At 50.7% G+C, this 13926-nt stretch overlaps 1 protein-coding gene across 1 annotated transcript in view; it reads right to left on the bottom strand.

Annotated features, from left to right (window-relative positions):
* LOC147105178 (complement receptor type 1-like) overlaps positions 1-13926 on the bottom strand; it is a 358655-nt gene that overhangs the window by 122266 nt on the left and 222463 nt on the right. The window contains exon 46 of the mRNA XM_086011790.1: positions 1229-1238. Coding sequence (XP_085867916.1) covers positions 1229-1238 — 10 coding nt within the window. The remainder of the gene's footprint in view (positions 1-1228; positions 1239-13926) is intronic.

Genomic DNA, 13926 nt, shown 5'->3' with positions numbered 1-13926 from the left:
CTCGACTCATGCGTGGCTGGGTGGTTGGCCCTGTTGCCATTGGAGATGCCGACCCTGTGCTGCGACCCAATGGTAAGGACATGACCGTTTGGACCTCTCTCGTTCCCCTAGCGCATCAGATCTACATCCTTTGCCACTGTCCGACCAATGCGCTGAATGCCACCACTCATGCCTCCCTCGCTGACGCCCTGTCCTCACTGTAAAGCTACTCTTGTGCCTTCCTGCTTTCAGCTGGTGAGGAGGAGGTCCCTGAAGCAGAGAGTGCCAGACCCTCGGAAGAGGAGCACGACGAGGACCAACAGGAAGGCGGCACATTGGGGGAAGCATCATCTGCGCCAGGGGATGGCAATGGAGGGGACACGTCTTGCCTGGAGGAGAGCCAGGGGGAAGTGTTGCAGGGGGGTGTAGCTCCTGGGCCCAGTGCCGTCCAGGCACGCGGGAAGGGTCGGGCAGAACGGCGGCCTTCTCCCCAGAGGGGGGAAGTGTTGCAGGGGAGGGCAGTTGCTGGGCCCAGTGGCGTCCAGGCATGCGGGAAGGGTCGGCCAGCTCGGCGGCCTTCTCCCCAGAGGGAGAGTCCGGCCTCCAGTCCGGAGACGGACCTCGCCCAGGAGGTGCGCCTCCTTGATCAAATGTCGGCGGATTCGGAGCGGCGCCACAAGGAGTTCATGGGGGTTGTGGGACAGTTGCCTCAGGCCATTGAGTCCCTGGCTCATAGTGTGGCCGCTTTCGGGGAATCACAGGCCAGGGGTGTTGAGCAACTCGCGGCAGCACACGCCAGGGGTGTTGACCAACTCGCGGCAGCACAGGACAGGGTTGTCGAGCAACTCGCGGCAGCACAGGACAGGGGTGTCCACCAACTCGCGGCAGCGCAGGACAGGGGTGTCCACCAACTCGCGGCAGCGCAGGACGCGAGTCGCGAGTTCATGAGTGGTGCCGTGCAGACACTCACTGATCTGATGCGGGCACAGACCAGGGCAGTTCGGGCACTCACTTCTGCCACACTCGCTGTCTCGCGGAAGCATCGCCAGGGCACCCGCCGCCCTGCTGCAGCACAGCGGTCTGGCCTCCACCAGATTGCTGCGCTTGCTGCACTGCCAGCCCGGCCGAGTGCCAGTGTCTCTGGCGAACAGCGAGCGCGTGCCATCAGCCAGCTTGCCCCCATTGCTGCAGCCGCCACTGCAACTCCCCCAGCCAAGGTGCGACGAGCTGCTGCAGAGACTGATGCTGCGCAGCCACAGCTGCAGCAGTCAGCAGCCGGCCCCTCCAGGGCCGGACCTCGTCTAGGCCGACCCCCAAGGGCATCTGCCGTCACGCATTCTGCCCCTCAGGAGCCTTCCCCCAGCCTTGCAACACCCACAAGGCCCAGGTTGAGGTGGAGCAACAGGTCGGGCAGGGGCCGCACAAGGCTGCACAAGGACTCGCCTTCTCGGCACACCCAGTAGAGTATGGTGGCAACGGTGTTTTTTATATGGGGGTGTTTGTGTTGTGGGGGGGCCTTCTTTTGGTAAGGCCGAGGATGAAGGCCAATGGTTTTTTATATGGGGGTGTTTGTGTTCTGTTGTGGGGGGGGCTTCTTTTGGTAAGGCCGAGGATGAAGGCCAATTGGATGGGCAAGTTTTGTTATTCCTCCCCAGGTTGTGGGAGTGAGATATTCTTTTCACAGTTTTTTGGGGGGTGTTGTCTGTTTTTCTGTTTCATGTGGGAAGGGCCCTGAGTTTGTTAAATAAAGCTTTTTATTTATTCAGCTTGTCCCGGTGTCATGTTTCCAGTAGTTGTTGCGTTAAGCGGCTGAGGGCTTGCGGAGCGGCTGCATTCAGGTGCGTTCATTGCCACAAGCCATTCCCTGACAGGGGGCCTAGAAGTGTCGTTCAATAAGCCGCCGGTGGACGGCCCTTGGACCTTGTGGCTCCCTCCTGGCCTGGTACTCCTCCTCCTCCTCCTCCTCATGGTCCTCCTGCGCGTCCTCCTGAGGTGGTGGCGCTACGTCAGGTGGCAGTGCCTGAGTCCTGCGGATAGCCAGGTTGTGCAGCATGCAGCAAACGACGATGAACTGGGAGACTCTATCCGGCGAATACTGTAGAGATCCGCCAGAGCGATCCAGGCAGCGGAACCGTTGCTTGAGGACGCCAATCGTTTGCTCTATGATGTTCCTTGTGGCTTGATGGCTTTCGTTGTATGCCTCCTCCGCAGGGGTCCTGGGCGCGCGGAGCGGGGTCATGAGCCATGTACACAAAGGGTAGCCCTTGTCCCCAATAAGCCATCCCCTTGGTGGAGGCTGTGCCTCGAACATGTCAGCCACAGTAGTCTGGCGCAGGATAAATGCATCGTGGCTGCTTCCTGGAAAGCGGGCATTGACAGCTAGGATGCGCTGCCTGTGGTCACACACCAGCTGTACATTGAGGGAATGGTAGCCCTTCCGGTTGCGGTAATCCTCAGCATTGTCGATAGGTGCCCGCATAGCCACATGCGTGCAGTCAATGGCGCCCTGCACCATGGGGAAGTCCGCGATCCTGCCAAATCCGACTGCACGCTGCTCCTGCCTCTCTAGGGTCATGGGGAAGGAGATGAATTGGTGTCTCCTCGTGAAAAGGGCATCGGTGACCTGCCGGATGCAGCGATGCACGGCGAACTGGGAGATGTTCGCTATGTCCCCAGCAGCGGCTTGGAAGGAGCCGCTTGCATAAAAGTTCAGAGCCACCGTGACCTTCACTTCCACCGAGAGAGACGTCTTGCACATCAGCTGCGGACGCAGATCTCTGCAACCACCTCCCTTCTGAAGCGCAGCCTCTTAACACACTGCGCGGCAGTCATGGTGAGATAGGACACCTGCTGCCGGTATTCCCTGAGTGGGTAAGGCCTACGTTGCCGACGCCTGATGGCCCCTCTGCGTCTAGGCATGGCTGGCCCTCTCACACAGCGTCTGCGAGCCCTTCGCACATAATGCTGCAACTGAGGGTTGCCACCCCATACAGCTCCCATAATAAACTTGCAAACAGTGAAATCACAATGAATCAAATTTCCAAGCTCTGGCCAGAAGCCAAAAATACCTCTCCTATGTTGTCCCAAATCAGTAAGCTCTGTTCCTTGGTCTCTGTCCAGAAATCCAAAGCACTAAAGTCATTGCAGCAAAATGGCTGGGCTTTATAGGTCAGTGTAAGTGCCCTTTAATTAGCGCTCCCCGAGGCCCGCAGGGCCTCTGTTGCGTTCCACTTCACAGTTCTTAACAGCGCCACGCCCACATTGGGCGGGCGCCACTGAATTTCCGGTTTGGGGCGCACAAACAGCGTTGCACGACGAAATGACGTCATAAGCTACGCGCACAGCTGAGCGGGCGCAAACACTTTGCGCCGGCGCTAAATGACAACTGAAGTTGGGCGTAGGCGCAGTTTGTTCTGCGCCCGGGCGCTAAGTGCCTAGCGCTGGAAATCTACCCCTCTTATGGCGTTAACGGCTGGCGAACGCAACTGAATTTCTAGGCCAAGGAGACCAAAATTGTGATTGTCCAAATCTAGCACAGTGTGCAAAAATAAAATTAAGTGTGAAGCTTGAATATGAGATGGATTACGTACAGTACGTCATACAGTTCACAATCGCAGAGGGTTTACACAGAATCAGTGGACAAAGCTATTCTGAGCTAAGAATATATTTGGCAGTATTAGTGGATGGACATTTAATACTCCTCTGTCCACATTTATGAAGTAAATTCTGTTTGTTTATGGAAATTTATGTTTATGTAAGATTGTATAATGTGGCAAACTCACTACAGGTTAAGTGTTCCGAATCCGGCAACCTTGGGACCGAGGCCGAGCCGGTTTTCTGGTTTTCCCGGACTTCGGCACGTGTTTCTGATGTCCGAAGTCTGAGCCCAGGTTACGATATTTCCGGACTTCGGACATCAGAAACACGTGCCGAGTTCAGAAATGCCTGGGGCCAGGTTGCGCTATTTCCGGTTTTTGGTAAGCGTCCTTCAGGGTGTCCGGTTTCCGGAACATTTTATGGATTCCGGACCCTTGCCACCAATCGTTCCGGAACTCCGGATTTGGGATGCTGAACTTGTAGTAATGAACTAAATCTTCCACTTCTGGGCTCCTGGCGGATGCTGGGAGGATACATCAGGAAATTGTGCCCATGATTTTGCATCCATTAATTTTAAGAATTACATTTATGGTGAAGTATTGCAATGTGGAAAGTGGTGGTGTTGCTGGTGACGGGCGGTGGGTATCCTGAGGGCACCAAAGGGGAGCAGACGGCTCAGGGGAGTTGACGAGCTCTTCAGATCAGGAGGTCAAGTGGACCGCCTGATATTGTGGCAGCTCGGAACTGGCGGCCTGCATTGGTGGGGCTTATACTATAGAGATAGCTCACTGTTCCAATGCAAATAAGGCCCGGCGTTCAAAATGGACCAGGCCTCCTGCCATAACTATTGAGCGGCTGGTCGCGTGTACTGCCTGCCAGCCACCGGAATTGCCTGGATTAATAATCTGGAGAAGTGAGTTCAAATGCAACCACAGGCAGCCAAGGAATTTAAATTCAATTAATTAAATAAATCTGGAGTTAAAAACTAGTATCAGTAATGGTGACCAGGCAGTGACTAGTGGGGTACTGCAGGGATCGGTCCTAGGACCCCAGCTATTCACAATATATATTAATGAGCTAGACGAGGGAACTAGATGTAATATCTCCAAGTTTGCAGATGACACAAAGCTAGGTGGGCGTGTGTGCTGTGAGGAGGATGCGAGAAACTCCAGTATTTGGACAGGTTGGGTGATTGGGCAGATGCAGTATTGTTCTGGACTTATTACATGCAGATAGCACCCTCTAGTGGTAGTTGGTGTATAGCAGTGTTATTGTATAGCAGGGTGTTATTTGACCTTCTTCCTGTCGTGGTATTCCAGGAAGTACCTGCCGAGTTGTAAAGAAAGCTCACGAGGCAGACATTCTCAATCCTGTTCCATCCCTCTTATACGCTAGGCAAGACGCAATGTCTGTGAGTATCCTTGTTTAGTAACATGATAACAACATTGTCAGTGTAGTATTTTGACAATACTTTGTCTATAAGAAGTTATTAGCTGTTAGCTACCGAGGTTTAGCTTCAGTGCTATTTAGTTATACAATTAGTCTATTCTGTTGTCATAAACATGTTTATATCTTATGTAACATCTAATGTATAGTACTCAGCTCTATGTACAAAACATACTTTGTCTTTGTTTACAGTTTCACAAATTTTATTCAAGTAAAGCTTCAAAACCACACTCCGTTTCTCGAGGAGTATTTGAAAGAGTGTTTAGCTGACTGGATAACTGGATAAGAGTACGTCTAGTGAGACCAGTACAGTGAAAAGACAGCATTACGGCTAGATGTGAAGAGAGGAGATCCTCCACGTGGAGCAGCAAGGACTCAGAGTTAAGTGGCCGTCATCTAGGCGCAGAGTAAGCCATCACGACACAGCCAGCTTAAGTCTTCACCTTGTACACCACACTTACCTCACATCATCATGGCAGGAGGTAATACCGAAAATGCTACTCACCAAGTAGAAGACCTTAAACAGTTAGATGAAACTGAAGAATGTGACAATCTGTCTATAAGCTCTCGTTACTACAGATCGTCAGCTGGTTCTAGGTCATCAGCCAGTTCACAGTCATCAGCTGGTTCTAGGGTAAGCATGGCCATCGCCAAAGCACGGGCTAGGCTAAAAGCAGCTCAAGCCAGAGCTGCTTATGCCAACAAAGAAATAGAAATAAAAGTTGACCAGGCCCGTCTCCAAGTTGAACAGGCCCGTCTCCAAGTTGAACAGGCCCGTCTCCAAGTTGAACAGGCCCGTCTCCAAGTTGAACAGGCCCGTCTCCAAGTTGAACAGGCCCGTCTCCAAGTTGAACAGGCCCGTCTCCAAGCCACATTAGACGCTCTGCAGGAAGAAAAAGAGAAAGATGCTGCATTAGCTGAGGCACAAATATTGGAGGCAGTTTTGGTGGAAGCTGATCCTGAGACAGCTAACAAACCTTTAATTCCTGTTCTGCGTTAGAGTCGACTACAGCGCACCACAGATTACGTGAGCGACCAAGCTGATGCACAGTTTACAAGAGAGAGAGATGAAGACCCGCACATATCTACTACAGACTCAAGCACTTCATATAACATGCCCCATGTCACCAACCAAGGTCAAAATGGACTGGATGCCCCAAGTCACAGGATCCTCCCCCGCAGAACAGAGGACACGGTGCAGAGGAATGGAGCGCTGAAGAGAGAAAGTCAGCAGCAAACCCCCTCTCGTTTCCTTAAGACCCGCAACAGAGCCCCTACTGAAGGCAACCATGGCACAGGCCTCACCACCTATGACCTTGCCAAATACCTTGCACGCAGCCAGCTGGTGACTACAGGGTTAACCACATTTGATGATAGACCAGAGAATTATTGGGCCTGGAAGTCCTCCTTCCACGGTGCCATATCGGGCCTAGACCTGTCGGCAGGAGAAGAGCTTGGCCTCCTTATCAAATGGCTCGGCCCAGAGTCCGCCGGACAGGCACGCAGGATAAAAGCAGTCAATGTGAGACATCCGCCAGCTGGGTTGATGATGGCTTGGGCGAGGCTGGAAGAAAGCTACAGCTCGCCTGAAGCCATTGAAAGGGCTCTCTTTGCCAGGTTGGAGAACTTTCCGAAGTTGACAAATAAGGAACCCCAGAAGCTCCGCGACCTTGGAGATCTGCTGTCGGAACTCGAAGCCGCAAAGCAGGACGGCTACCTACCCGGCCTATCGTACTTAGACACTTCCAGAGGGGTAAGTCCCATCGTTGAGGAGCTTCCATTCAATCTGCAGGAGAAGTGAACATCATTCGGGTCAGAGTTCAAGCAAAAGCACAACGTTACCGTCCCACCATTCTCTGTGTTTGCCAACTTCATCCGTAGAGAAGCCAAAGCCAGGACCGACCCCAGCTTCAACCTCTTCTCCTCCCACCCAGCACTTGCCAGAAGAGACAAGTTTGACAGACATGGAAAGACACCAATATCTGTCCACAAAATGCAAGTGTCTTCAACCGAGAACACAAGGGATCAGAAGAAATCTGTGGATATGAGCAAACAATGCCCCATCCACAACAAGCCCCATCCATTAAAGACGTGCAGAGGCTTCAGAGAGAAGTCCCTGGAAGACCGCAAACAGTATCTCAAAGAGAACTCTATATGTTTCAAATGCTGCTCTTCCATGAACCATCTCGCCAAGAACTGCAAGGTAGATGCAAAATGCACAGAATGTGAAAGTGATCAGCACATTTCAGCACTCCGCCCAGGCCCAGCTCCTTGGAAGTCAGAGTCGTCTCCTCCCACCTCAGAGCACGGCGGGGGGAGAGAGGGTGCCGCCTATCCGGAGGTTACATCCAAGTGCACCGAGGTGTGTGGAGAAGGAATGAGCGCAAGAGCATGCTCCAAGCTATGCCTCGTTAATGTGTACCCTGTAGGACGTCGCCAGGAATCTGAAAAGATGTATGCCATACTAGACGAACAAAGCAATCGTTCTCTAGCAAGATCCGAGTTCTTCGACATCCTTAAGGTCAAAGGAAGTCCGTCGCCTTACACGCTGAAGATGTGTGCCGGACTTTCAGAGACAGCCGGCAGGAGGGCCTGTGGTTATGTTGTTGAGTCAGCCGACGGGAAGATTAGTCTCCCCCTTCCTACACTCATCGAATGTAATCAAGTCCCCGACAACCGTCCTGTGATTCCCACTCCGAATGCAGCTCATCACCACCGTCATCTGAGACGCATTGCAGACGATATCCCACCTCTTGATCCAGACGCAGACATACTCCTGTTGTTGGGCAGGGACATCCTGAGGGTACATAAGATAAGGAAACAGATCAACGGTCTGCATGACGCCCCTTTCGCCCAAAGGCTAGACCTCGGCTGGGTCGTTGTTGGAGACGTGTGCCTCAGGGGTGCTCACAAGCCATCTCAGGTGAACACACTCAAGACTTCCATCTTGGAGAATGGTCGTCCAAGCTACCTTACCCCATGCAGTAGTCAGATCCGAGTGACAGAGAAGTTCAGTCATACGGCCCAGCCTCAGAACCCCCCAGCACTGATCTCCACAGACAGCACACAGATGATGCTCACTGGAGAGAACCCGGGTCAGTCAGTCTTCTGTTGCACCGCCAATGACCACAAACTTGCTCCATCGATTGACGACATGAGATTCCTCCAGATTATGGACAATGAGGTCTCTCGTGACAGCTCTAACAGCTGGGTTGGACCCTTACCCTTCCAGAACCCCAGACGACGGCTGCCGAACAACAGGGAGTGTGCCTATAATCGTCTTAACTCACTCCATCACACACTAGAGAAGAAGCCATAGATGAAAGCACACTTCCTAGAGTTTGTCAAGAAAATGCTTGTCAACGATCATGCAGAGCTAGCTCCTCCACTCCAGGAAGGCCAAGAGTGTTGGTACCTCTCCTCCTTCGGAGTCTATCACCCCAAAAAGCCGGAACAGATCCGCGTGGTGTTTTACTCCAGTGCACCATATCAGGGAGTCTCTCTCAACGATGTACTCCTCACATGGCCCGATCTCAACAACAGCCTCTTGGGGGTACTCATGAGATTCAGGAAAGAGCCCGTCACCATCACTGCCGATATCCAGCACATGTTTCACTGCTTTGTGGTGAGAGAAGACCACAGAGACTTCCTCCGCTTCCTGTGGTATCGCAACAACGACCCCAGCAGAGACATTGTGGACTACAGAATGCATGTCCATGTCTTCGGGAAAAGCCCGTCCCCTGCTGTCGCCATAAACGGACTAAGGAGGGCTGCCAAGGAAGAAGATGATGACTTTGGCAGTGATGTCATCGAACGAGAGTTCTACGTCGACGATGCACTGAAGTCATTCCTGACCGAAGCAGAGGCCATCAGTACCCTTGGACGAGCTCAGGAACTACTTGCACTATCCAACCTCAGGCTACACAAGATAGCCTCTAACAGACCAGCAGTGATGGAGGTATTCCCCCCTGAAGATCGTGCTAAGGACGTCAAGGATCTAGACCTCTTCACTGATGACCTCCCCCTACAGCGTAGCATAGGAGTATCTTGGAACATAGCAACAGACACGTTCACGTTCCAAGCCTTAGATGACAAGAAACCCTTCACACGTAGAGGAGTGCTCTCTACAGTCAACAGCCTATACGATCCTCTCGGCTTCTTAGCCCCTGTCACGATACAAGGCAGGCTGCTCCTCAGGGAACTCTCCACATGCGCTGAAGAGTGGGATTCACCCCTTCCTGAAGAGATGGAAGCAGAGTGGGACAGATGGAGAAACTCACTTCAAGACTTACAGGAGATCCAAATACCTCGCTCCTATACGTCCTTCTCTCCCTCAAATGCCCAATTCAAAGAGCTTTGTGTCTTTGCAGACGCATCCGCTAAGGCCATTGCAGGTGTGGCTTATCTGAAGGTCACCACTCAATATGGACAAAGCAAAGTCGGCTTCGTCTTTGGTAAGGCCAAGTTGGCACCCCAGCCAGACCTCACCATATCCAGATTGGAACTGTGCGCAGCAGTATTAGCAGTTGAGATTGCAGAGTTCATAGTAGAGGAGATGGATCTGAAGTTCGACAGCATCAAGTATTATACAGACAGCAAAGTGGTGCTAGGATACATCGATAACCAAAGTAGACGGTTCTATGTATACGTGAACAACAGGGTCCAACGTATTCGACAGTCCACATCCCCCGACTAGTGGAGGTACGTCCCCACAGACCTGAACCCAGCTGACCATGGGTCTAGATCTGTAACAGCGTCCCTTCTCAGCAGCACGACTTGGCTGTCAGGACCTGCTTTTCTGCAGGATCAGTCCCTGCACTCCTCTGAACTCAATGAGTCATTCGACCTCCTCAACCCTGTTTCTGACTCCGAGATATGCCCACAAGTCACAGCGAACGTTACTCAAATCTCTAAGGACCTGATGAGCACCAAACGCTTTGAGCATTTCTCCTAATGGAACACTCTCAAAGACACTAGCATGCCTAACCCACATAGCTCATACCTTCTCCCAGCCTACACAAGAGAGTAGCTGCCATGGGTGGCACATCTGTCGTAAGAGTCCCTCTGAAGAGGAGCTCAAGAGAGCCAAAATCCTTGTGATGAAGAGCATCCAACACGAGTGTTACTCAGAAGAGTTGAAGTGCATAGCAGCAGAATGCAACCTACCCCCTCACAGCAGTCTACGGAAGCTGCATCCTATCGTCGACACCGACGGACTTCTCCGAGGTGGTCCTTCATTTGTCGCCAGAGGACTCCAGTGACAAGTAGATTTAGGATTATGTGGGGTCGTTAACGACCCCAGATGGGGAGTGTTCTGGACTTATTACATGCAGATAGCACCCTCTAGTGGTAGTTAGTGTATAGCAGGGTGTTATTTGACCTTCTTCCTGTTTGCCCTGGAAGTAGTATTCCAGGAAGTACCTGCCGAGTTGTGAAGAAAGCTCACATGAAGCAGACATTCTCAATCCTGTTCCATCCTTCTTATACGCTAGGCAAGACGCAATGTCTGTGAGTATCCTTGTTTAGTAACATGATAACAACCTTGTCAGTGTAGTATTTTGACAATACTTTGTCTATAAGAAGTTATTAGCTGTTAGCTACCGAGGTTTAGCTTCAGTGCTATTTAGTTATACAATTAGTCTATTCTGTTGTCATAAACATGTTTATATCTTATGTAACATCTAATGTATAGTACTCAGCTCTATGTACAAAACATACTTTGTCTTTGTTTACAGTTTCACAAATTTTATTCAAGAAAAGCTTCAAAACCACACTCCGTTTCTCGGAGTTATTTGAATGAGTGTTTAGCTGACTGGATAACTGGATAAGAATACGTCTAGCGAGACCAGTACAAGTATAATTTGGATAAATGCCAGGTTATCCACTTTGGTGGAAAAAACAGGAAGGCAGATTATTATCTGAATGGCAATAGATTGGCAGAAGGGAAAGTGCAACGAGACCTGGGTGTCCTTGTACACCAGTCGTTGAAGGCAAGCATGCAGGTGCAGCAGGCGGTTAAGAAGGCAAATCTATGATGGCCTTCGTAGCGAGAGGGTTAGTGTACAGGAGCAAGGATGTCTTGCTGCAGTTGTACAGGGCCTTGGTGAGACCACACCTTGAGTATTGTGTGCAGTTTTGGTCACCTTATCTGAGGAAGGATGCTCTTGCCATGGAAGGAGTGCAGCGAAGATTCACCAGACTGATACCTGGGATGGCAGGAATGACGTACGAGGAGAGATTGGGTCAATTGGGCTTATACTCGCTGGAGTTTAGAAGAATGAGAGGGGATCTCATTGAAACTTATAAAATTCTGTCAGGACTCGACAGACTAAATGCAGGAAGGATGTTCCTGATGGCCAGGGAGTCCAGAACCAGGGGTCACAGTCTAAGGATAAGGGTTAAGCCATTTAGGACAGAGATGAGGAGGAATTTCTTCACCCAGAGAGTGGTGAATCTGTGGAATTCTCTACCACATAAGGCAGTTGAGGCCAATTCACTAAATATATTCAAGAAGGAGTTAGATATATTTCCTAAGGCTAAAGAGATCAAGGGATATGAGGAGAAGGCAGGGACAGGGTACTGAATTTGGATGATCAGCCATGATCTCATTGAATGGCGGAGCAGGCTCGAGGGGCCGAATGGCCTACTCCTGCTCCTATCTTCTATGTTTCTATGTTTACCAGATTGTTGTAAAAAGCCATCTGGTTCACTAATGTCCTTTTGGGAAGGAAATCTGCCATTCTTACCCGGACTCCAGACCCACAGTAATAGAGTCATAGAGTCATAGAGTTATACAGCACGGATAGAGGCCCTTCGGCCCATCGTGTCCGTGCTGGCCATCAAGCCCTGTCTGATCTAATCCCATATTCCAGCATTTGGTCCGTAGCCTTGTATGCTATGGCATTTCAAGTGCTCATCCAAATGCTTCTTAAATGTTGTGAGGGTTCCTGCCTCCACAACCCTTTCAGGCAGTGAGTTCCAGACTCCAACCACCCTCTGGGTGAAAAAGTTCTTTCTCAAATCCCCTCTAAGCCTCCCGCCCTTTACCTTGAATCTATGCTCCCTAGTTATTGACCCCTCTACTAAGGGAAAAAGCTCCTCAGCATCCATCCTATCTATGCCCCTCATAATTTTGTACACCTCAATCATGTCCCCCCTCAGCCTCCTCTGCTCCAAGGAAAACAAACCCAATCTGCCCAGTCTCTCTTCATAGCTGAAGCGCTCCAGCCCCGGTAACATCCTGGTGAACCTCCTCTGCACCCTCTCCAACGCGATCACATCCTTCCTGTAGTGTGGCGACCAGAACTGCACACAGTATTCCAGCTGTGGCCTAACCAGTGTTTTATACAGTTCCATCATAACCTCCTTGCTCTTATATTCAATGCCGCGGCTAATGAAGGCAAGTATCCCATATGCCTTTTTTACCACCTTATCCACCTGTTCCGCCGCCTTCAGGGATCTGTGTACTTGCACACCCAGATCCCTCTGACCCTCCGTCTTGCCTAGGGTCTTACCATTCATTGTGTATTCCCTTGCCTTGTTAGTCCCCCCAAAGTGCATCACCTCGCACTTTTCCGGGTTAAATTCCATTTGCCACTGTTCCGCCCATCTGACCAACCCATCTATATCGTCCTGCAGACTGAGGCTACCCTCCTCGCTATTTACCACCCTACCAATTTTTGTATCATCCGCGAACTTACTGATCATACCTTTTACATTCATATCCAAGTCATTAATGTAGACCACAAACAGCAAGGGACCCAGCACCGATCCCTGTGGTACCCCACTGGCCACAGGCTTCCAGTCACAAAAACAACCTTCGACCATCACCCTCTGCCTTCTGTCACTAAGCCAGTTTTGTATCCAATGTGCCAAGGCACCCTGGATTCCATGGGCTCTTACCTTCTTGACCAGTCTCCTGTGCGGGACTTTATCGAAGGCCTTACTGAAATCCATATATACCACATCCACTGCGTTACCCTCATCCACACACCTAGTCACCCCCTCAAAAAATTCAATCAAATTAGTCAGACATGATCTTCCCTTGACAAAGCCATGTTGACTATTCCTGATTAATCCTTGCCTCTCCAAGTGGAGACAAATTTTGTCCCTCAGAATTTTTTCCAATAATTTTCCTACCACTTATGTTAGGCTCACTGGCCTGTAGTTCCCCGGTTTTTCCTTACTTCCCTTCTTGAATAATGGTACTACATTAGCGGTTCTCCAGTCCTCTGGCACATCCCCTGTGGCCAGAGAGGTCCTGAATATATGTGTTAGAGCCCCCGCAATCTCTTCCTTTGCCTCACACAGCAGCCTGGGATACATTTCATCCGGGCCTGGGGATTTATCCATTTTTAGGCCAGCTAAAACCGCAATACCTCCTCCCTCTCGATGTGAATATGTTCGAGCATATCACAGTCCCCCCGCCCTATTTCTATGTCTACATCGTCCTTCTCCATAGTGAAAACAGATGCAAAAAGTTCATTTAGAACCCCTCCTACATCTTCCGGCTCCACACACAGATTTCCACTTTTGTCCCTAATGGGCCCTATTTTTTCCCTAGTTATCCTCTTACCCTTAATATACTTATAAAACATCTTAGGAATGTGGTGACTCTAACTGCCCTCTGCAGTTCAAGAAGACGGCCCACCACCACCTTCTCAAGGGCAATTAGGAATGGGCAATAAATGCTGGCCATGCCAGCGACGCCCACATACCATGAACGAATAAAATAAAAATTCCACTCGGGTGGTGGGGGGTGGGAATTCACCCCTGTATGAGTGTTTGTGACCAGACATGATAAAAGGGGCCAATGTATGGCATTAAAGCATTAAGGGGGAAAAATTCAGTATCGCCCATTTTGGAGTGCTAATATCGGCCTTTGCGCCCGGCACTAATTATCGC

The sequence above is a fragment of the Somniosus microcephalus genome, chromosome 18 (assembly GCF_052327205.1).
Source record: "Somniosus microcephalus isolate GS21.2 chromosome 18, FLI_Smic_1.0, whole genome shotgun sequence".
Classification (NCBI taxonomy): Eukaryota; Metazoa; Chordata; class Chondrichthyes; order Squaliformes; family Somniosidae; genus Somniosus; species Somniosus microcephalus.
Note: the sequence above shows the minus strand (reverse complement) of the source record. Positions and strands in the feature narration are given on the sequence as shown.